Source organism: Oncorhynchus gorbuscha, unplaced genomic scaffold, assembly GCF_021184085.1.
Source record: "Oncorhynchus gorbuscha isolate QuinsamMale2020 ecotype Even-year unplaced genomic scaffold, OgorEven_v1.0 Un_scaffold_1633, whole genome shotgun sequence".
In the NCBI taxonomy this organism is placed as follows: Eukaryota; Metazoa; Chordata; class Actinopteri; order Salmoniformes; family Salmonidae; genus Oncorhynchus; species Oncorhynchus gorbuscha.
The window spans coordinates 55,001-80,000 of record NW_025746356.1 but is presented as its reverse complement, the minus strand read 5'-3'; the positions used below and the strand labels follow the sequence as shown (position 1 = coordinate 80,000).

Below are 25,000 nucleotides of genomic sequence, written 5' to 3'. Positions count from 1 at the left end.
AGGACACCCCTACTCTAACAATAAGAGAGTCAGGACACCGTGGTTAACACCCCTACTCTAACAATAAGAGAGTCAGGACACCCCTACTCTAACAATAAGAGAGTCAGGACACCCCTACTCTAACAATAAGAGAGTCAGGACACCCCTACTCTAACAATAAGAGAGTCAGGACACCCCTACTCTAACAATAAGAGAGTCAGGACACAGTGGTTAACACCCCTACTCTAACAATAAGAGAGTCAGGACACCCCCTACTCTAACAATAAGAGAGTCAGGACACCGTGGTTAACACCCCCTACTCTAACAATAAGAGAGTCAGGACACCGTGGTTAACACCCCTACTCTAACAATAAGAGAGTCAGGACACCCCTACTCTAACAATAAGAGAGTCAGGACACCCCTACTCTAACAATAAGAGAGACAGGACACCCCTACTCTAACAATAAGAGAGACAGGACACCGTGGTTAACACCCCTACTCTAACAATAAGAGAGTCAGGACACCGTGGTTAACACCCCTACTCTAACAATAAGAGAGTCAGGACACCGTGGTTAACACCCCTACTCTAACAATAAGAGAGTCAGGACACCCCTACTCTAACAATAAGAGAGTCAGGACACCGTGGTTAACACCCCTACTCTAACAATAAGAGAGTCAGGACACCGTGGTTAACACCCCCTACTCTAACAATAAGAGAGTCAGGACACCGTGGTTAACACCCCTACTCTAACAATAAGAGAGTCAGGACACCCCTACTCTAACAATAAGAGAGACAGGACACCCCTACTCTAACAATAAGAGAGTCAGGACACCGTGGTTAACACCCCTACTCTAACAATAAGAGAGTCAGGACACCGTGGTTAACACCCCTACTCTAACAATAAGAGAGTCAGGACACCGTGGTTAACACCCCTACTCTAACAATAAGAGAGTCAGGACACCGTGGTTAACACCCCTACTCTAACAATAAGAGAGTCAGGACACCGTGGTTAACACCCCCTACTCTAACAATAAGAGAGTCAGGACACCCCTACTCTAACAATAAGAGAGACAGGACACCCCTACTCTAACAATAAGAGAGTCAGGACATCGTGGTTAACACCCCTACTCTAACAATAAGAGAGTCAGGACACCGTGGTTAACACCCCCTACTCTAACAATAAGAGAGTCAGGACACCCCTACTCTAACAATAAGAGAGTCAGGACACCGTGGTTAACACCCCCTACTCTAACAATAAGAGAGTCAGGACACCCCTACTCTAACAATAAGAGAGACAGGACACCCCTACTCTAACAATAAGAGAGTCAGGACACCGTGGTTAACACCCCCTACTCTAACAATAAGAGAGTCAGGACACCGTGGTTAACACCCCTACTCTAACAATAAGAGAGTCAGGACACCCCTACTCTAACAATAAGAGAGTCAGGACACCCCTACTCTAACAATAAGAGAGTCAGGACACCGTGGTTAACACCCCCTACTCTAACAATAAGAGAGTCAGGACACCGTGGTTAACACCCCCTACTCTAACAATAAGAGAGTCAGGACACCGTGGTTAACACCCCTACTCTAACAATAAGAGAGACAGGACACCCCTACTCTAACAATAAGAGAGTCAGGACACCCCTACTCTAACAATAAGAGAGTCAGGACACCGTGGTTAACACCCCTACTCTAACAATAAGAGAGTCAGGACACCCCTACTCTAACAATAAGAGAGACAGGACACCGTGGTTAACACCCCTACTCTAACAATAAGAGAGACAGGACACCGTGGTTAACACCCCCTACTCTAACAATAAGAGAGTCAGGACACCCCTACTCTAACAATAAGAGAGTCAGGACACCCCTACTCTAACAATAAGAGAGTCAGGACACCGTGGTTAACACCCCTACTCTAACAATAAGAAAGACAGGACACCGTGGTTAACACCCCCTACTCTAACAATAAGAGAGTCAGGACACCGTGGTTAACACCCCTACTCTAACAATAAGAGAGTCAGGACACCCCTACTCTAACAATAAGAGAGTCAGGACACCCCTACTCTAACAATAAGAGAGTCAGGACACCCCTACTCTAACAATAAGAGAGTCAGGACACCCCTACTCTAACAATAAGAGAGTCAGGACACCCCTACTCTAACAATAAGAGAGTCAGGACACCCCTACTCTAACAATAAGAGAGTCAGGACACCGTGGTTAACACCCCTACTCTAACAATAAGAGAGTCAGGACACCCCTACTCTAACAATAAGAGAGTCAGGACACCCCTACTCTAACAATAAGAGAGTCAGGACACCGTGGTTAACACCCCTACTCTAACAATAAGAGAGTCAGGACACCCCTACTCTAACAATAAGAGAGTCAGGACACCCCTACTCTAACAATAAGAGAGACAGGACACCCCTACTCTAACAATAAGAGAGTCAGGACACCCCTACTCTAACAATAAGAGAGTCAGGACACCCCTACTCTAACAATAAGAGAGACAGGACACCGTGGTTAACACCCCTACTCTAACAATAAGAGAGACAGGACACCCCTACTCTAACAATAAGAGAGTCAGGACACCGTGGTTAACACCCCCTACTCTAACAATAAGAGAGTCAGGACACCCCTACTCTAACAATAAGAGAGTCAGGACACCCCTACTCTAACAATAAGAGAGTCAGGACACCCCTACTCTAACAATAAGAGAGTCAGGACACCCCTACTCTAACAATAAGAGAGACAGGACACCCCTACTCTAACAATAAGAGAGTCAGGACACCCCTACTCTAACAATAAGAGAGTCAGGACACCCCTACTCTAACAATAAGAGAGTCAGGACACCCCTACTCTAACAATAAGAGAGTCAGGACACCGTGGTTAACACCCCTACTCTAACAATAAGAGAGTCAGGACACCGTGGTTAACACCCCCTACTCTAACAATAAGAGAGTCAGGACACCGTGGTTAACACCCCTACTCTAACAATAAGAGAGTCAGGACACCCCTACTCTAACAATAAGAGAGACAGGACACCCCTACTCTAACAATAAGAGAGTCAGGACACCCCTACTCTAACAATAAGAGAGTCAGGACACCCCTACTCTAACAATAAGAGAGTCAGGACACCGTGGTTAACACCCCTACTCTAACAATAAGAGAGTCAGGACACCGTGGTTAACACCCCTACTCTAACAATAAGAGAGTCAGGACACCGTGGTTAACACCCCTACTCTAACAATAAGAGAGTCAGGACACCGTGGTTAACACCCCTACTCTAACAATAAGAGAGTCAGGACACCGTGGTTAACACCCCTACTCTAACAATAAGAGAGTCAGGACACCGTGGTTAACACCCCCTACTCTAACAATAAGAGAGTCAGGACACCCCTACTCTAACAATAAGAGAGACAGGACACCCCTACTCTAACAATAAGAGAGTCAGGACACCGTGGTTAACACCCCTACTCTAACAATAAGAGAGTCAGGACACCGTGGTTAACACCCCCTACTCTAACAATAAGAGAGTCAGGACACCCCTACTCTAACAATAAGAGAGTCAGGACACCGTGGTTAACACCCCCTACTCTAACAATAAGAGAGTCAGGACACCCCTACTCTAACAATAAGAGAGACAGGACACCCCTACTCTAACAATAAGAGAGTCAGGACACCGTGGTTAACACCCCTACTCTAACAATAAGAGAGTCAGGACACCGTGGTTAACACCCCTACTCTAACAATAAGAGAGTCAGGACACCCCTACTCTAACAATAAGAGAGTCAGGACACCCCTACTCTAACAATAAGAGAGTCAGGACACCGTGGTTAACACCCCCTACTCTAACAATAAGAGAGTCAGGACACCGTGGTTAACACCCCCTACTCTAACAATAAGAGAGTCAGGACACCGTGGTTAACACCCCTACTCTAACAATAAGAGAGACAGGACACCCCTACTCTAACAATAAGAGAGTCAGGACACCCCTACTCTAACAATAAGAGAGTCAGGACACCGTGGTTAACACCCCTACTCTAACAATAAGAGAGTCAGGACACCCCTACTCTAACAATAAGAGAGACAGGACACCGTGGTTAACACCCCTACTCTAACAATAAGAGAGACAGGACACCGTGGTTAACACCCCCTACTCTAACAATAAGAGAGTCAGGACACCCCTACTCTAACAATAAGAGAGTCAGGACACCCCTACTCTAACAATAAGAGAGTCAGGACACCGTGGTTAACACCCCTACTCTAACAATAAGAAAGACAGGACACCGTGGTTAACACCCCCTACTCTAACAATAAGAGAGTCAGGACACCGTGGTTAACACCCCTACTCTAACAATAAGAGAGTCAGGACACCCCTACTCTAACAATAAGAGAGTCAGGACACCCCTACTCTAACAATAAGAGAGTCAGGACACCCCTACTCTAACAATAAGAGAGTCAGGACACCCCTACTCTAACAATAAGAGAGTCAGGACACCCCTACTCTAACAATAAGAGAGTCAGGACACCCCTACTCTAACAATAAGAGAGTCAGGACACCGTGGTTAACACCCCTACTCTAACATTAAGAGAGTCAGGACACCCCTACTCTAACAATAAGAGAGTCAGGACACCCCTACTCTAACAATAAGAGAGTCAGGACACCCCTACTCTAACAATAAGAGAGTCAGGACACCCCTACTCTAACAATAAGAGAGTCAGGACACCGTGGTTAACACCCCTACTCTAACAATAAGAGAGTCAGGACACCCCTACTCTAACAATAAGAGAGTCAGGACACCCCTACTCTAACAATAAGAGAGACAGGACACCCCTACTCTAACAATAAGAGAGTCAGGACACCCCTACTCTAACAATAAGAGAGTCAGGACACCCCTACTCTAACAATAAGAGAGACAGGACACCGTGGTTAACACCCCTACTCTAACAATAAGAGAGACAGGACACCCCTACTCTAACAATAAGAGAGTCAGGACACCGTGGTTAACACCCCCTACTCTTACAATAAGAGAGTCAGGACACCCCTACTCTAACAATAAGAGAGTCAGGACACCCCTACTCTAACAATAAGAGAGTCAGGACACCCCTACTCTAACAATAAGAGAGACAGGACACCGTGGTTAACACCCCTACTCTAACAATAAGAGAGACAGGACACCCCTACTCTAACAATAAGAGAGTCAGGACACCCCTACTCTAACAATAAGAGAGTCAGGACACCCCTACTCTAACAATAAGAGAGACAGGACACCGTGGTTAACACCCCCTACTCTAACAATAAGAGAGTCAGGACACTGTGGTTAACACCCCTACTCTAACAATAAGAGAGTCAGGACACCGTGGTTAACACCCCTACTCTAACAATAAGAGAGTCAGGACACCGTGGTTAACACCCCCTACTCTAACAATAAGAGAGTCAGGACACCCCTACTCTAACAATAAGAGAGTCAGGACACCCCTACTCTAACAATAAGAGAGTCAGGACACCCCTACTCTAACAATAAGAGAGTCAGGACACCCCTACTCTAACAATAAGAGAGTCAGGACACCCCTACTCTAACAATAAGAGAGTCAGGACACCCCTACTCTAACAATAAGAGAGACAGGACACCGTGGTTAACACCCCCTACTCTAACAATAAGAGAGTCAGGACACTGTGGTTAACACCCCTACTCTAACAATAAGAGAGTCAGGACACCGTGGTTAACACCCCTACTCTAACAATAAGAGAGTCAGGACACCGTGGTTAACACCCCTACTCTAACAATAAGAGAGTCAGGACACCCCTACTCTAACAATAAGAGAGTCAGGACACCCCTACTCTAACAATAAGAGAGTCAGGACACCCCTACTCTAACAATAAGAGAGTCAGGACACCCCTACTCTAACAATAAGAGAGTCAGGACACCCCTACTCTAACAATAAGAGCCATGGGATCTTTAGTGACCACAGAGAGTCAGGACACCCGTTTAACGTCCCATCAGAAAGATGTAGTTAGATGCAATGACTGTAAAAAGAATGGCCAAAGCCATCGATCATGTGACCCCATCCTATGGGAAGAGTCAGTAACGTATTTGAAGAACAGGGTTTTTTCACTTCCTGAACTAGAGTCTCATGGATACAGAACATGTGCAGTTAGTCCTCATTCAGTAAGTGACCCCTCTCATTGAGTAACTCCAGTTGAAGGCCGACCAGGGTACTGCAAGCTGCCATTAGCAGCTACAATTACCCTTACAACTTATGCTGTGTACAATTTCTTAATAACCGGTTCAAGGACATACTTCTGGTGTATTAGAAGCAATATTTGGTACCGTGATAATTTTTAAAAATGAAGATTGCCATTTTTCCGTTCACTATAAGTGTTTTCTACTAACAAGGCCTGCAATACTGCGGTCGGGCTTGAACCTCCGTGGCTTCAACGAGAGGCGGCAGTTGTTCTCCCCCTGGTTAGATGGCATCTCTACTGCCCCCTGGGGGTAAAGGATGTCAGTCTAACCCTAACAACCAATCACTGAGCTGAGCTGTGTCACCTGACCTCACAGAGACATACAGAGCCTCTGGACTCCCTCCTCCCTCCCCCACCCTGTTCTAGAACTCTGGTATCTATGTTCTAGAGCTCTGAGAATATTCTGTGTTCTAGAACGATGAGAGTGTTCGGCTGAAGAGCTCTGAGAATGCTGATAGTTCTAGTCTTCAGTGTGTGTTCTACAATGTAGAGCTGAGTGTGTGTTCTACAGTGTGGAGCTGAGTGTGTGTTCTAGAGTGTTCTAGAGCTAAATGTGTGTTCTATAGTTGAGTGTGTGTTCTACAGTGTTCTAGAGCAGAGTGTGTGTTCTGCAATGTAGAGCTGAGTGTGTGTTCTACAGTGTGGAGCTGAGTGTGTGTTCTAGAGTGTTCTAGAGCTAAATGTGTGTTCTATAGTTGAGTGTGTGTTCTACAGTGTTCTAGAGCAGAGTGTGTGTTCTACAGTGTATAGCTGTGTGTGTTCTATAGTGTTCTAGAGCTGAGTGTGTGTTCTAGATTGTTCTAGAGCTGAGTGTGTGTCTACAGTGTTCTAGAGCTGATTGTGTATTCTACAGTGTTCTATAGCAGAGTGTGTGTTCTACAGTGTAGAGCTGTGTGTGTTCTATAGTGTTCTAGAGCTGAGTGTGTGTTCTAGATTGTTCTAGAGCTGAGTGTGTGTTCTACAGTGTTCTAGACCTGAGTGTGTGTTCTACAGTGTTCTAGAGCTGAGTGTGTGTTCTACAGTGTAGAGCTGTGTGTGTTCTAGATTGTTCTAGAGCTGAGTGTGTGTTCTAGAGCTGAGTGTGTGTTCTACAGTGTTCTAGATCTGAGTATGTGTCCTACAGTGTAGAGCTGAGTGTATGTCCTACAGTGTAGAGCTGAGTGTATTTTCTAGAGCTGATTGTGTGTTCTACAGTGTTCTAGATCTGAGTATGTGTTCTACAGTGTAGAGCTGAGTGTGTGTTCTAGAGCTGAGTGTGTGTTCTACAGTGTTCTAGATCTGAGTATGTGTTCTACAGTGTAGAGCTGAGTGTATGTCCTACAGTGTAGAGCTGAGTGTATGTCCTACAGTGTAGAGCTGAGTGTGTGTTCTACAGTGTTCTAGATCTGAGTATGTGTTCTACAGTGTAGAGCTGAGTGTGTGTTCTAGAGCTGAGTGTGTGTTCTACAGTGTAGAGCTGAGTGTATGTCCTACAGTGTAGAGCTGAGTGTGTGTTCTACAGTGTTCTCGAGCTGAGTGTGTGTTCTACAGTGTAGAGCTGTGTGTGTTCTAGATTGTTCTAGAGCTGTGTGTGTGTTCTAGAGCTGAGTGTGTGTTCTACAGTGTAGAGCTGAGTGTATGTTCTAGAACAATGAGAGTGTTCTGTGTTCTAGAGTGAGGCAGTAGTGACCTGGTTGACTGAGTGTCAGCTGCAGTTCTACACCACTCACCTCCTCACCGCTGGCTATGACCTAGACACCATAGGCCACATGACCCCCGAGGTAAGATGACCTCTGACCCCTACACCACGTGTCATCCCAACCTCTACCCCGGCATCCCGTATGTCCTATCTGTGGGGGCGTGGCCTCCTCCTGACCCCTGACCTGGTGATGTCATCATGACCCTCCTGTCTCTGTGACCTCTGACCCACTCTGAGTTGTCTGCCAATCACGCATCACTATTATTTACCGCTTCATTTGCATAAAGCTAATGTTTATTCATGTACATCAGTGAGGTGTGTGAGAGAGGATGAGCGTGTGTTAACTGTGTGTGTGTGTGTGTGTGTGTGTGTGTGTGTGTGTGTGTGTGTGTGTGTGTGTGTGTGTGTGTGTGTGTGTGTGTGTGTGTGTGTGTGTGTGTGTGTGTGTGTGTGTGTGTGTGTGTGTGTGTGTGTGTGTGTGTGTGTGTGTGTGTGTGTGTGTGTGTGTGTGTGTGTGTGTGTGTGTAACTAAACCAGGCCATCGAAGAAGATGTGTGTGTGTGTGTGTGTGTGTGTGTGTGTGTGTGTGTGTGTGTGTGTGTGTGTGTGTGTGTGTGTGTGTGTGTGTGTGTGTGTGTGTGTGTGTGTGTGTGTGTGTGTGTGTGTGTGCAGGACCTGACAGCGATCGGTGTAACTAAACCAGGCCATCGTAAGAAGATGACATCAGAGATCAGCAAACTGCCGTCTGGTGACTGGCTACCTGACCACAAACCAGTAAGAACACATTCCGAGCCTTTACAGACACAATATGTCTGAAGACACACGTTGAAGACTCCATGGGCCATACCAATATTAATGAGGATACTCTGGGCCATACCAATATTAATGAGGATACTCTGGGCCATACCAATATTAATGAGGATACTCTGGGCCATACCAATATTAATGAGGATACTCTGGGCCATACCAATATTAATGAGGATACTCTGGGCCATACCAATATTAATGAGGATACTCTGGGCCATACCAATATTAATGAGGATACTCTGGGCCATACCAATATTAATGAGGATACTCTGGGCCATACCAATATTAATGAGAATACTCTGGGCCATACCAATATTAATGAGGATACTCTGGGCCATACCAATATTAATGAGGATACACTGGGCCATACCAATATTAATGAGGATACTCTGGGCCATACCAATATTAATGAGGATACTCTGGGCCATACCAATATTAATGAGGATACTCTGGGCCATACCAATATTAATGAGGATACTCTGGGCCAATATTAATAAGGATACTCTGGGCCGTACCAATATTAATGAGGATACTCTGGGCCAATATTAATGAGGATACTCTGAGCCATACCAATATTAATGAGGATACTCTGGGGCATACCAATATTAATGAGGATACTCTGGGCCATACCAATATTAATGAGGATACTCTGGGCCATACCAATATTAATGAGGATACTCTGGGCCATACCAATATTAATGAGGATACTCTGGGCCATACCAATATTAATGAGGATATTCTGGGCCATACCAATATTAATGAGGATACTCTGGGCCATACCAATATTAATGAGGATATTCTGGGCCATACCAATATTAATGAGGATACTCTGGGCCATACCAATATTAATGAGGATACTCTGGGCCATACCAATATTAATGAGGATACTCTGGGCCAATATTAATGAGGATACTCTGGGCCATACCAATATTAATGAGGATACTCTGGGCCAATATTAATGAGGATACTCTGGGCCATACCAATATTAATGAGGATACTCTGGGCCAATATTAATGAGGATACTCTGAGCCATACCAATATTAATGAGGATACTCTGGGCCATACCAATATTAATGAGGATACTCTGGGCCATACCAATATTAACGAGGATATTCTGGGCCATACTGATATTAATGAGGATACTCTGGGCCATACCAATATTAATGAGGATACTCTGGGCCATACCAATATTAATGAGGATACTCTGGGCCATACCAATATTAATGAGGATACTCTGGGCCATACCAATATTAATGAGGATATTCTGGGCCATACTGATATTAATGAGGATACTCTGGGCCATACCAATATTAATGAGGATACTCTGGGCCATACCAATATTAATGAGGATATTCTGGGCCATACTGATATTAATGAGGATACTCTGGGCCATACCAATATTAATGAGATTATTCTGGGCCATACTGATATTAATGATACTGATATTAATGAGGATATTACCAATATTATACATTTGAGTAATCACACTAAATACATATGAACACATGTGTATATGTCCTAATATCTGTGTGTGTGTGTGTGTGTGTGTGTGTGTGTGTGTGTGTGTGTGTGTGTGTGTGTGTGTGTGTGTGTGTGTGTGTGTGTGTGTGTGTGTGTGTGTGTGTGTGTGTGTGTGTGTGTGTGTGTGTGTGTATAGGCCAGCCTGGCAGAGTGGTTGTCAGCGATTGGGCTGAACCAGTACTACCAGGTTCTGGTGCAAAATGGATATGACAACATCGACTTCATCACTGAGATCAGCTGGGAGGACCTGAAGGAGATTGGCATCACCAAGCTGGGTAGGACACACGGGAGATAGACATCAACAAGCTGGGTAGGACACACGGGAGATAGACATCACCAAGCTGGGTAGGACATACGGGAGATAGACATCACCAAGCTGGGTAGGACACACGGGAGATAGACATCACCAAGCTGGTAGGAGATAGACATCACCAAGCTGGTAGGAGATAGACATCACCAAGCTGGTAGGAGATAGACATCACCAAGCTGGGTAGGACACACGGGAGATAGACATCACCAAGCTGGTAGGAGATAGACATCACCAAGCTGGGTAGGAGATAGACATCACCAAGCTGGTAGGAGATAGACATCACCAAGCTGGTAGGAGATAGACATCACCAAGCTAGTAGGAGATAGACATCACCAAGCTGGTAGGAGATAGACATCACCAAGCTGGTAGGAGATAGACATCACCAAGCTGGTAGGAGATAGACATCACCAAATTGGTAGGAGATAGACATCACCAAGCTGGTAGGAGATAGACATCACCAAGCTGGTAGGAGATAGACATCACCAAGCTGGTAGGAGATAGACATCACCAAGCTGGTAGGAGATAGACATCGCCAAGCTGGGTAGGACACACGGGAGATAGACATCACCAAGCTGGGTAGGACACACGGGAGATAGACATCACCAAGCTGGTAGGAGATAGACATCACCAAGCTGGTAGGAGATAGACATCACCAAGCTGGGTAGGACACACGGGAGATAGACATCACCAAGCTGGTAGGAGATAGACATCACCAAGCTGGTAGGAGATAGACATCACCAAGCTGGTAGGAGATAGACATCACCAAGCTGGTAGGAGATAGACATCACCAAGCTGGTAGGAGATAGACATCGCCAAGCTGGGTAGGACACACGGGAGATAGACATCACCAAGCTGGTAGGAGATAGACATCACCAAGCTGGTAGGAGATAGACATCACCAAGCTGGTAGGAGATAGACATCATCAGTCTAACGGCCTCTCTCTGTGTCTCTCTCTCGCTCTGTCTCTGTCTCTCTCAACCTCTCGCTGTGTCTCTCTCGCTCTCGCTCTGTCTCTCTCTCTCTTTCTCTCTCGCTCTCTCTGTTTGTGTCTCTCTCTCTCTCTCTCTCTCTTTCTCTCTCAGGCCACCAAAAGAAGATGATGTTAGCAGTGAGGAGACTGGGGAAGTTCCAGAGAGGAGAGAGTATCTCTCAGCCTTCTACCCCTCCTTCTGGCTCTACCCCTCCATCTGGCTCCACCCCTCCTTCTGGCTCCACCCCTCCATCCTCCTCCACTCCTCCCCCCTCTACCCCACTCCCCTCCACTGGGAGGGGTCAGAGGCCCCCCCTCACTAAACCCCGGCCAGGGATTGAGTCCCCAACACACACACCCTCCCCACCTCACACTCCCACCAAGACCCACAAGGCTCGAGCCCACCCCTCCACCCAGCCCCCGCCAGCTGATTCGCCAGTCCAAGAAGGGGGTGTGTCTGTTCCTTTACTCTGTCTGCCAATGGAGGAGGAGCATCGGCGAACTCACAGCCTGATTGGCTACTCGGGGTACGAAGCCGATGCCCTCTCGGTTACAGACTTCGCACCGAGATACGCCACGGTCTGCCGCAGCAGCTCGGCTCAACGCTCCGACCCCAATGACGCAACTGTCAACCGCAGCCAATCATCAGTCACGCTGCGGCCCAGGAGGAAAGGCCGGCCCCCGACTCCGCCGAAACGGTCGTGTTCCTCCATCTCCGGGGGCGACGGGCTGGGGGAGGGGCTGGGGGTAGTAGGGATCAGGGAGAGGAGAGCCAGCGACTGTGGAGGGCTGGCGGAGAGGAGGGGGAAGGGGGGGCTGGTGAGGTCAGAGGGGGCGGGGGGGAGCGTCCGGAGCATCGCGGCCATGTTGGAGACATCGATGGGAGGAGTTGGTCCTGGAGGGGGAGGGGCCAAGACCCTGCCCAGAACCATGGGAGGCAGAGGCAGCTACCTCAACCCTACACAGGTCTGTCTGTCTGTCTGTCTGTCTGTCTGTCTGTCTGCCTGTCTGTCTGTCTGTCTGTCTGTCTGTCTGTCTGTCTGTCTGTCTGTCTGTCTGTCTGTCTGTCTGTCTGTCTGTCTGTCTGTCTGTCTGTCTGTCTGTCTGTCTGTCTGCCTGCCTGTCTGTCTGTCTGTTTGTCTGTCTGTCTGTCTGTCTGTCTGTCTGTCTGTCTGTCTGTCTGTCTGTCTGTCTGTCTGTCTGTCTGTCTGTCTGTCTGTCTGTCTGTCTGTCTGTCTTCAACACCCACCATCTCATGTTCAGATACAATAAACCTGAAACATTATTTTCATCTCTGACAAATGAAGCAAATTGATTGCACCCAAATTGGCCATTTTAATGAATAGGATTAATATAGGACCCAACATCTGATTGGACCAAACGAGTTCCTACCGCTAACCAGGCATGGTCAAAGCCCCCTCCCCTAGGGGTCAAAGCCCTCTACCCTAGGGGTCAAAGCCCCCAACCCTAGAGGTCAAAGCCCCCTACCCTAGGGGTCAAAGCCCCCAACCCTAGGGGTCAAAGCACCCTACCCTAGGGGTCAAAGCCCCCTCCCTACCTTAGAGGTCAAAGCCCCCTACCCTAGGGGTCAAAGCCCCCTACCCTAGGGTTCAAAGCCCCCTACCCTAGGGGTCAAAGCCCCGTACCCTAGGGTTCAAAGGACCCAACCCTAGGGGTCAAAGCCCCCTACCCTAGGGGTCAAAGCCCCCTACCCTAGGGGTCAAAGCCCCCAACCCTAGGGGTCAAAGCCCCCTACCCTAGGGTTCAAAGGACCCAACCCTAGGGGTCAAAGCCCTCTAACCTAGGGGTAAATCCCATCCACAGATCCCTACCCTAGGGGTCAAAGCCACCTACCCTAGGGGTCAAAGCCCCCTACCCTAGAGGTCAAAGCCCCCAACCCTAGGGGTCAAAGTCCCCTACCCTAGGGGTCAATCCCACCCACAGACCCCTACCCTAGGGGTCAAAGCTCCCTACCCTAGAGGTCAAAGGACCCAACCCTAGGGGTCAAAGCCCTCTACCCTAGGGGTCAATCCCACCCACAGACCCCTACCCTAGGGGTCAAAGCACCCAACCCTAGGGGTCAAAGCCCCAAACCCTAGGGTCAATCCCACCCACAGACCCCTACCCTAGGGGTCAATCCCACACACAGACCCCTACCCTAGTCCAATGCCACCCACAGACCCCTACCCCTAGGCCAATCCCACCCACAGACTCCTACCCTAGGGGCCAAACCCACCCACAGACCCCTAACCCTAGGCCAATCCCACCCACAGACTCCTACCCTAGGGGCCAAACCCACCCACAGACCCTACCCTAGGGGCCAATCCCGCCCACAGACCCCTAACCTAGGGACCAATCCCACCCACAGACCCCTACCCTAGGGGCCAATCCCACCCACAGACCCCTACCCTAGGGGCCAATCCTGCCCACAGACCCCTACCCTAGGGGCCAATCCCGCCCACAGACCCCTACCCTAGGGGCCAATCCCGCCCACAGACCCTACCCTAGGGGCCAATCCCACCCACAGAACCTACCCTAGGGGCCAATCCCACCCACAGACCCCTACCCTAGGGACCAATCCCACCCACAGACCCCTACCCTAGGGGCCAATCCCACCCACAGACCCCTATCCTAGGGGCCAATCCCACCCACAGACCCCTACCCTAGGGGCCAATCCCACCCACAGACCCTACCCTAGGGGCCAATCCCACCCACAGACCCCTATCCTAGGGGCCAATCCCACCCACAGACCCCTACCCTATGGGGCCAATCCCGCCCCAACGGCTCATGTGTAATCGTCGCCAGGCCGGGTCAGGTGGTCTGGGGTCTCATGTGTAATGTGTGTATAATCTGCCAGGTTAGTCCGGCGGCGTTGCGTTGCCAGGCCGGGTCAGGTGGTCTGGGGTCTCATGTGTAATCATCGCCAGGCCGGGTCAGGTGGTCTGGGGTCTCATGTGTAATCGTCGCCAGGCCGGGTCAGGTGGTCTGGGGTCTCATGTGTAATCGTCGCCAGGCCGGGTCAGGTGGTCTGGGGTCTCATGTGTAATCGTCGCCAGGCCGGGTCAGGTGGTCTGGGGTCTCATGTGTAATGTGTGTATAATCCGGCAGGTTAGTCCGGCGGCGTTGCGTCGCCAGGCCGGGTCAGGTGGTCTGGGGTCTCATGTGTAATGTGTGTATAATCCGGCAGGTTAGTCCGGCGGCGTTGCGTCGCCAGGCCGGGTCAGGTGGTCTCGGGTCTCATGTGTAATGTGTGTATAATCCGGCAGGTTAGTCCGGCGGCGTTGCGTCGCCAGGCCGGGTCAGGTGGTCTGGGGTCTCATGTGTAATGTGTGTATAATCCGGCAGGTTAGTCCGGCGGCGTTGCGTCGCCAGGCCGGGTCAGGTGGTCTCGGGTCTGATGATGATATCATGAATCGCCGTCGGACCATCAGCGGTCCGCTCACCGACCAGACAGACTCCGCCCAGATCCAGTCCCCGCGGCAACACACTGAGCTACGCCCAGAACCCCGCCCACGCTCCACGGTCGTCACGCCGACAGGAGAAGGGCTTATTACGGATGGAACAGCGACCATCAACCGAAGGTTCATCAGTCTAACTCTACCAGTCTAACTCTATCAGTCTAACTCTATCAGTCTAACTCTACCAGTCTATCAGTCTAACTCTACCAGTCTAACTCTATCAGTCTAACTCTACTAGTCTAACTCTATCAGTCTAACTCTACCAGTCTAACTCTATCAGTCTACATCTATCAGTCTAACTCTATCAGTCTACATCTATCAGTCTAACTCTATCAGTCTACCAGTCTAACTCTACCAGTCTAACTCTATCAGTCTAACTCTATCAGTCTAACTCTACCAGTCTAACTCTACCAGTCTAACTCTATCAGTCTACCAGTCTAACTCTATCAGTCTATCAGTCTAACTCTACCAGTCTAACTCTATCAGTCTATCAGTCTAACTCTATCAGTCTATCAGTCTAACTCTACCAGTCTAACTCTATCAGTCTATCACTATCAGTCTAACTCTACCAGTCTATCAGTCTAACTCTACCAGTCTAACTCTACCAGTCTAACTCTATCAGTCTAACTCTACTAGTCTAACTCTACCAGTCTATCAGTCTAACTTTACCAGTCTAACTCTACCAGTCTAACTCTACCAGTCTATCAGTCTAACTCTACCAGTCTATCAGTCTAACTCTATCAGTCTAACTCTATCAGTCTATCAGTCTAACTCTACTAGTCTACCAGTCTATCAGTCTAACTCTATCAGTCTAACTCTACCAGTCTATCAGTCTAACTCTACTAGTCTACCAGTCTAACTCTATCAGTCTAACTCTATCAGTCTAACTCTACCAGTCTAACTCTACTAGTCTATCAGTCTAACTCTATCAGTTTAACTCTACCAGTCTAACTCTATCAGTCTAACTCTATCAGTCTAACTCTACCAGTCTAACTCTACCAGTCTAACTCTATCAGTCTATCAGTCTAACTCTATCAGTCTAACTCTATCAGTCTAACTCTACCAGTCTAACTCTACCAGTCTAACTCTATCAGTCTAACTCTATCAGTCTAACTCTACCAGTCTATCAGTCTAACTCTACCAGTCTAACTCTATCAGTCTAACTCTATCAGTCTAACTCTATCAGTCTAACTCTACCAGTCTATCAGTCTAACTCTACCAGTCTAACTCTATCAGTCTATCTCTACCAGTCTAACTCTACCAGTCTAACTCTACCAGTCTAACTCTACTAGTCTAACTCTATCAGTCTAACTCTATCAGTCTAACTCTACCAGTCTAACTCTATCAGTCTAACTCTACTAGTCTAACTCTACTAGTCTAACTCTATCAGTCTAACTCTACCAGTCTAACTCTATCAGTCTAACTCTTTCAGTCTAACTCTACCAGTCTAACTCTATCAGTCTAACTCTACCAGTCTAACTCTATCAGTCTAACTCTACCAGTCTAACTCTTTCAGTCTAACTCTACCAGTCTAACTCTATCAGTCTAACTCTTTCAGTCTAACTCTATCAGTCTAACTCTACCAGTCTAACTCTACCAGTCCAACTCTACCAGTCTATCAGTCTAACTCTATCAGTCTAACTCTATCAGTCTATCAGTCTAACTCTACTAGTCTACCAGTCTATCAGTCTAACTCTATCAGTCTAACTCTACCAGTCTATCAGTCTAACTCTACTAGTCTACCAGTCTAACTCTATCAGTCTAACTCTATCAGTCTAACTCTACCAGTCTAACTCTACTAGTCTATCAGTCTAACTCTATCAGTTTAACTCTACCAGTCTAACTCTATCAGTCTAACTCTATCAGTCTAACTCTACCAGTCTAACTCTACCAGTCTAACTCTATCAGTCTATCAGTCTAACTCTATCAGTCTAACTCTATCAGTCTAACTCTACCAGTCTAACTCTACCAGTCTAACTCTATCAGTCTAACTCTATCAGTCTAACTCTATCAGTCTAACTCTACCAGTCTATCAGTCTAACTCTACCAGTCTAACTCTACCAGTCTAACTCTATCAGTCTAACTCTATCAGTCTACCTCTACCAGTCTATCAGTCTAACTCTACCAGTCTAACTCTATCAGTCTATCTCTACCAGTCTAACTCTACCAGTCTAACTCTACCAGTCTAACTCTACTAGTCTAACTCTATCAGTCTAACTCTATCAGTCTAACTCTACCAGTCTAACTCTATCAGTCTAACTCTACTAGTCTAACTCTACTAGTCTAACTCTATCAGTCTAACTCTACCAGTCTAACTCTATCAGTCTAACTCTTTCAGTCTAACTCTACCAGTCTAACTCTATCAGTCTAACTCTACCAGTCTAACTCTATCAGTCTAACTCTACCAGTCTAACTCTTTCAGTCTAACTCTACCAGTCTAACTCTATCAGTCTAACTCTTTCAGTCTAACTCTATCAGTCTAACTCTACCAGTCTAACTCTACCAGTCCAACTCTACCAGTCTATCAGTCTAACTCTACCAGTCTAACTCTATCAGTCTAACTCTACCAGTCTAACTCTACCAGTCCAACTCTACCAGTCTAACTCTACCAGTCCAACTCTATCAGTCTATCAGTCTAACTCTATCAGTCTAACTCTACCAGTCTAACTCTATCAGTCTATCAGTCTAACGCTACTAGTCTACCAGTCTAACTCTATCAGTCTAACTCTATCAGTCTAACTCTACCAGTCTAACTCTACTAGTCTATCAGTCTAACTCTATCAGTTTAACTCTACCAGTCTAACTCTATCAGTCTAACTCTATCAGTCTAACTCTACCAGTCTAACTCTACCAGTCTAACTCTATCAGTCTATCAGTCTAACTCTATCAGTCTAACTCTATCAGTCTAACTCTACCAGTCTAACTCTACCAGTCTAACTCTATCAGTCTAACTCTATCAGTCTAACTCTATCAGTCTAACTCTACCAGTCTATCAGTCTAACTCTACCAGTCTAACTCTACCAGTCTAACTCTATCAGTCTAACTCTATCAGTCTAACTCTATCAGTCTAACTCTACCAGTCTATCAGTCTAACTCTACCAGTCTAACTCTATCAGTCTATCTCTACCAGTCTAACTCTACCAGTCTAACTCTACCAGTCTAACTCTACTAGTCTAACTCTATCAGTCTAACTCTATCAGTCTAACTCTACCAGTCTAACTCTATCAGTCTAACTCTACTAGTCTAACTCTACTAGTCTAACTCTATCAGTCTAACTCTACCAGTCTAACTCTATCAGTCTAACTCTTTCAGTCTAACTCTACCAGTCTATCAGTCTAACTCTACCAGTCTAACTCTACCAGTCTAACTCTATCAGTCTAACTCTACCAGTCTAACTCTATCAGTCTAACTCTACCAGTCTAACTCTTTCAGTCTAACTCTACCAGTCTAACTCTATCAGTCTAACTCTTTCAGTCTAACTCTATCAGTCTAACTCTACCAGTCTAACTCTACCAGTCCAACTCTACCAGTCTATCAGTCTAACTCTACCAGTCTAACTCTATCAGTCTAACTCTACCAGTCTAACTCTACCAGTCCAACTCTACCAGTCTAACTCTACCAGTCCAACTCTATCAGTCTATCAGTCTAACTCTATCAGTCTAACTCTACCAGTCTAACTCTATCAGTCTATCAGTCTAACTCTACTAGTCTACCAGTCTAACTCTATCAGTCTAACTCTATCAGTCTAACTCTACCAGTCTAACTCTACTAGTCTATCAGTCTAACTCTATCAGTCTAACTCTACCAGTCTAACTCTACCAGTCTAACTCTATCAGTCTATCAGTCTAACTCTATCAGTCTAACTCTACCAGTCTAACTCTACCAGTCTAACTCTACCAGTCTAACTCTATCAGTCTAACTCTATCAGTCTAACTCTATCAGTCTAACTCTACCAGTCTATCAGTCTAACTCTACCAGTCTATCAGTCTAACTCTATCAGTCTAACTCTATCAGTCTATCAGTCTAACTCTACCAGTCTAACTCTACCAGTCTATCAGTCTAACTCTACCAGTCTAACTCTACCAGTATAACTCTACCAGTCTATCAGTCTAACTCTACCAGTCTATCAGTCTAACTCTATCAGTCTATCAGTCTAACTCTACCAGTCTAACTCTACCAGTCTATCAGTCTAACTCTATCAGTCTAACTCTATCAGTCTAACTCTATCAGTCTATCAGTCTAACTCTATCAGTCTAACTCTACCAGTCTAACTCTATTAGTCTAACTCTATTAGTCTAACTCTATCAGTCTAACTCTATCAGTCTATCTGTCTAACTCTACCAGTCTAACTCTACTAGTCTAACTCTATCAGTCTAACTCTACCAGTCTAACTCTACCAGTCTAACTCTACCAGTCTAACTCTATCAGTCTAACTCTATCAGTCTATCAGTCTAACTCTTTCAGTCTAACTCTACCAGTCTAACTCTTTCAGTCTAACTCTATCAGTCTACCTCTACCAGTCTATCTCTATCAGTCTAACTCTACCAGTCTAACTCTACCAGTCTAACTCTACCAGTCTATCTCTATCAGTCTAACTCTACCAGTCTAACTCTACCAGTCTAACTCTACCAGTCTAACTCTACCAGTCTATCTCTACCAGTCTAACTCTACCAGTCTAACTCTACCAGTCTAACTCTACCAGTCTAACTCTATCAGTCTATCAGTCTAACTCTATCAGTCTAACTCTACCAGTCTAACTCTACCAGTCTATCAGTCTAACTCTACTAGTCTAACTCTATCAGTCTATCTCTATCAGTCTAACTCTACCAGTCTATCAGTCTAACTCTACCAGTCTAACTCTACCAGTCTATCAGTCTAACTCTACCAGTCTAACTCTACCAGTCTATCTCTATCAGTCTAACTCTACCAGTCTAACTCTACCAGTCTAACTCTATCAGTCTAACTCTATCAGTCTAACTCTACCAGTCTATCAGTCTAACTCTACCAGTCTAACTCTACCAGTCTAACTCTACCAGTCTAACTCTACCAGTCTAACTCTATCAGTCTATCTCTATCAGTCTAACTCTACCAGTCTATCAGTCTAACTCTACCAGTCTAACTCTACCAGTCTAACTCTACCAGTCTAACTCTATCAGTCTAACTCTATCAGTCTAACTCTACCACTCTACCAGTCTAACTCTACCAGTCTAACTCTACCAGTCTAACTCTACCAGTCTAACTCTACCAGTCTAACTCTATCAGTCTAACTCTATCAGTCTAACTCTACCAGTCTATCAGTCTAACTCTACCAGTCTAACTCTACCAGTCTAACTCTACCAGTCTAACTCTACCAGTCTATCAGTCTAACTCTACCAGTCTACATCTATCAGTCTAACTCTACCAGTCTAACTCTACCAGTCTATCAGTCTAACTCTACCAGTCTATCAGTCTAACTCTACCAGTCTAACTCTACCAGTCTATTTCTACCAGTCTATCAGTCTAACTCTACCAGTCTATCAGTCTAACTCTACCAGTCTAACTCTACCAGTCTAACTCTACCAGTCTAACTCTATCAGTCGTGGTCCTTCTGTAGCTCAGTTGGTAGAGCATGGCGCTTGTAACGCCAGGGTAGTGGGTTCGATCCCCGGGACCACCCATACATAGAATGTATGCACACATGACTGTAAGTCGCTTTGGATAAAAGCGTCTGCTAAATGGCATATATTATTATATTATATTATCAGTCTAACTATATCAGTCTATCAGTCTATCAGTCTAACTCTACCAGTCTATCAGTCTAACTCTACCAGTCTATCAGTCTAACTCTACCAGTATATCAGTCTAACTCTACCAGTCTAACTTTACCAGTCTAACTCTATCAGTCTATCAGTCTAACTCTACCAGTCTATCAGTCTAACTCTACCAGTCTATCAGTCTAACTCTACTAGTCTACCAGTCTAACTCTACCAGTCTAACTCTACCAGTCTAACTCTACCAGTCTAACTCTATCAGTCTATCAGTCTAACTCTACCAGTCTAACTCTACCAGTCTAACTCTATCAGTCTAACTCTATAAGTCTAACTCTATCAGTCTAACTCTACCAGTCTATCAGTCTAACTCTACCAGTCTACCAGTCTAACTCTACCAGTCCAACTCTATCAGTCTATCAGTCTAACTCTATCAGTCTAACTCTACCAGTCTAACTCTATCAGTCTATCAGTCTAACTCTACCAGTCTAACTCTATCAGTCTATCTCTACCAGTCTAACTCTACCAGTCTATCAGTCTAACTCTTTCAGTCTAACTCTATCAGTCTATCTCTACCAGTCTAACTCTATCAGTCTAACTCTACCAGTCTATCAGTCTAACTCTACCAGTCTAACTCTACCAGTCTAACTCTATCAGTCTAACTCTATCAGTCTAACTCTACCAGTCTAACTCTACCAGTCTAACTCTATCAGTCTAACTCTACCAGTCTAACTCTACTAGTCTAACTCTACTAGTCTAACTCTATCAGTCTAACTCTACCAGTCTAACTCTACTAGTCTAACTCTACTAGTCTAACTCTACTAGTCTAACTCTATCAGTCTAACTCTATCAGTCTAACTCTACCAGTCTAACTCTACTAGTCTAACTCTACTAGTCTAACTCTATCAGTCTAACTCTACCAGTCTAACTCTAACAGTCTAACTCTATCAGTCTAACTCTACCAGTCTATCAGTCTAACTCTATCAGTCTATCAGTCTAACTCTACCAGTCTATCAGTCTAACTCTACCAGTCTATCAGTCTAACTCTATCAGTCTATCAGTCTAACTCTATCAGTCTAACTCTACCAGTCTAACTCTACCAGTCTAACTCTATCAGTCTATCAGTCTAACTCTACCAGTCTACCAGTCTAACTCTATCAGTCTAACTCTATCAGTCTAACTCTACCAGTCTATCAGTCTAACTCTATCAGTCTATCAGTCTAACTCTACCAGTCTATCAGTCTAACTCTACCAGTCTACCAGTCTAACTCTACTAGTCTAACTCTACTAGTCTAACTCTATCAGTCTAACTCTACCAGTCTAACTCTACCAGTCTAACTCTACTAGTCTAACTCTATCAGTCTAACTCTACCAGTCTAACTCTATCAGTCTAACTCTACCAGTCTATCAGTCTAACTCTACCAGTCTATCAGTCTAACTCTACCAGTCTATCAGTCTAACTCTATCAGTCTAACTCTACCAGTCTAACTCTACCAGTCTAACTCTATCAGTCTAACTCTATCAGTCTAACTCTACCAGTCTATCAGTCTAACTCTATCAGTCTATCAGTCTAACTCTATCAGTCTAACTCTACCAGTCTAACTCTACCAGTCTATCAGTCTATCTCTATCAGTCTAACTCTACCAGTCTATCAGTCTAACTCTACCAGTCTAACTCTATCAGTCTAACTCTACCAGTCTAACTCTATCAGTCTAACTCTACCAGTCTAACTCTACCAGTCTAACTCTATCAGTCTAACTCTATCAGTCTAACTCTATCAGTCTATCAGTCTAACTCTACCAGTCTATCAGTCTAACTCTACCAGTCTATCAGTCTAACTCTACCAGTCTAACTCTACCAGTCTAACTCTACCAGTCTAACTCTACCAGTCTAACTCTACCAGTATAACTCTACCAGTCTAACTCTATCAGTCTATCAGTCTAACTTTACCAGTATAACTCTACCAGTCTAACTCTATCAGTCTACCAGTCTAACTCTATCAGTCTATCAGTCTAACTCTACCAGTCTAACTCTACCAGTCTAACTCTATCAGTCTAACTCTACCAGTCTAACTCTATCAGTCTATCAGTCTAACTCTATCAGTCTATCAGTCTAACTCTACCAGTCTAACTCTATCAGTCTAACTCTACCAGTCTAACTCTATCAGTCTATCAGTCTAACTCTATCAGTCTAACTCTATCAGTCTAACTCTACCAGTATAACTCTACCAGTCTAACTCTATCAGTCTAACTCTACCAGTCTAACTCTATCAGTCTAACTCTACCAGTCTAACTCTATCAGTCTATCAGTCTAACTCTATCAGTCTAACTCTACCAGTCTAACTCTACCAGTATAACTCTACCAGTCTATCTCTATCAGTCTAACTCTATCAGTCTAACTCTACCAGTCTATCAGTCTAACTCTATCAGTCTATCAGTCTAACTCTACCAGTCTAACTCTATCAGTCTATCAGTCTAACTCTATCAGTCTAACTCTATCAGTCTAACTCTATCAGTCTATCAGTCTAACTCTATCAGTCTAACTCTACCAGTCTAACTCTATCAGTCTAACTCTACCAGTCTAACTCTATCAGTCTAACTCTACCAGTCTAACTCTACCAGTCTAACTCTACTAGTCTAACTCTATCAGTCTAACTCTATCAGTCTAACTCTACTAGTCTAACTCTACCAGTCTAACTCTATCAGTCTAACTCTACCAGTCTAACTCTATCAGTCTAACTCTACCAGTCTAACTCTACCAGTCTAACTCTATCAGTCTAACTCTACTAGTCTAACTCTACCAGTCTAACTCTACTCGTCTAACTCTACCAGTCTAACTCTATCAGTCTAACTCTATCAGTCTATCAGTCTAACTCTACCAGTCTAACTCTACCAGTCTATCAGTCTAACTCTACCAGTCTAACTCTACCAGTCTAACTCTATCAGTCTAACTCTACCAGTCTAACTCTATCAGTCTAACTCTACCAGTCTACCAGTCTATCTCTATCAGTCTAACTCTACCAGTCTAACTCTACTAGTCTAACTCTATCAGTCTAACTCTATCAGTATAACTCTACCAGTCTAACTCTATCAGTCTAACTCTACCAGTCTAACTCTACTAGTCTAACTCTATCAGTCTAACTCTATCAGTCTAACTCTACCAGTCTAACTCTACCAGTCTATCAGTCTAACTCTACCAGTCTAACTCTACCAGTCTATCAGTCTAACTCTACCAGTCTAACTCTACCAGTCTAACTCTACCAGTCTATCAGTCTAACTCTACCAGTCTAACTCTACCAGTATAACTCTACCAGTCTAACTCTACCAGTCTAACTCTACCAGTCTAACTCTACTAGTCTAACTCTATCAGTCTAACTCTATCAGTCTAACTCTACCAGTCTAACTCTACCAGTCTATCAGTCTAACTCTACCAGTCTAACTCTACCAGTATAACTCTACCAGTCTAACTCTACCAGTCTAACTCTACCAGTCTAACTCTACCAGTATAACTCTACCAGTCTATCAGTCTATCTCTATCAGTCTAACTCTACCAGTCTATCAGTCTATCTCTATCAGTCTAACTCTACCAGTCTATCAGTCTAACTCTACCAGTCTAACTCTACTAGTCTAACTCTATCAGTCTAACTCTATCAGTCTAACTCTATCAGTCTATCAGTCTAACTCTACCAGTCTAACTCTACTAGTCTAACTCTATCAGTCTAACTCTACCAGTCTAACTCTACCAGTCTAACTCTACCAGTCTAACTCTATCAGTCTAACTCTATCAGTCTAACTCTATCAGTCTATCAGTCTAACTCTTTCAGTCTAACTCTACCAGTCTAACTCTTTCAGTCTAACTCTATCAGTCTACCTCTACCAGTCTATCTCTATCAGTCTAACTCTACCAGTCTAACTCTACCAGTCTAACTCTACCAGTCTATCTCTATCAGTCTAACTCTACCAGTCTAACTCTATCAGTCTAACTCTACCAGTCTAACTCTACCAGTCTAACTCTACCAGTCTATCTCTACCAGTCTAACTCTACCAGTCTAACTCTACCAGTCTAACTCTATCAGTCTGTAACAGTTACAATTATATTTATCACTTTAACAGTTATACAGATTATAGTTGATTGACATATCTAAAAGTCAATCTGATTGGTGCCCAGGAGAAAGCCCCGCCCCCCCAACTATTCTGACGCAGAGAAGTTCCATCTGACGGAGACAGACACCATTCGGCGACGCCCACGCAGCAATGACCAATCAGACAACAGCACAACC

General features: G+C 45.2%; 1 protein-coding gene across 1 annotated transcript in view; it reads left to right on the top strand.

Moving 5' to 3' along the window:
* Positions 1 to 25,000, top strand: part of LOC124023564 (caskin-1-like) — a gene marked incomplete at its 5' end in the record, with an annotated part of 60,452 nt that overhangs the window by 29,568 nt on the left and 5,884 nt on the right. Inside the window, 6 exons of the mRNA XM_046337943.1 lie at positions 7,883 to 7,990; positions 8,581 to 8,682; positions 10,373 to 10,511; positions 11,629 to 12,482; positions 14,862 to 15,097; positions 24,889 to 25,000. The exon at positions 24,889 to 25,000 is cut by the window's right edge and continues 388 nt beyond it. Of these exons, the coding sequence (XP_046193899.1) occupies positions 7,883 to 7,990; positions 8,581 to 8,682; positions 10,373 to 10,511; positions 11,629 to 12,482; positions 14,862 to 15,097; positions 24,889 to 25,000 (1,551 nt within the window). The remainder of the gene's footprint in view (positions 1 to 7,882; positions 7,991 to 8,580; positions 8,683 to 10,372; positions 10,512 to 11,628; positions 12,483 to 14,861; positions 15,098 to 24,888) is intronic.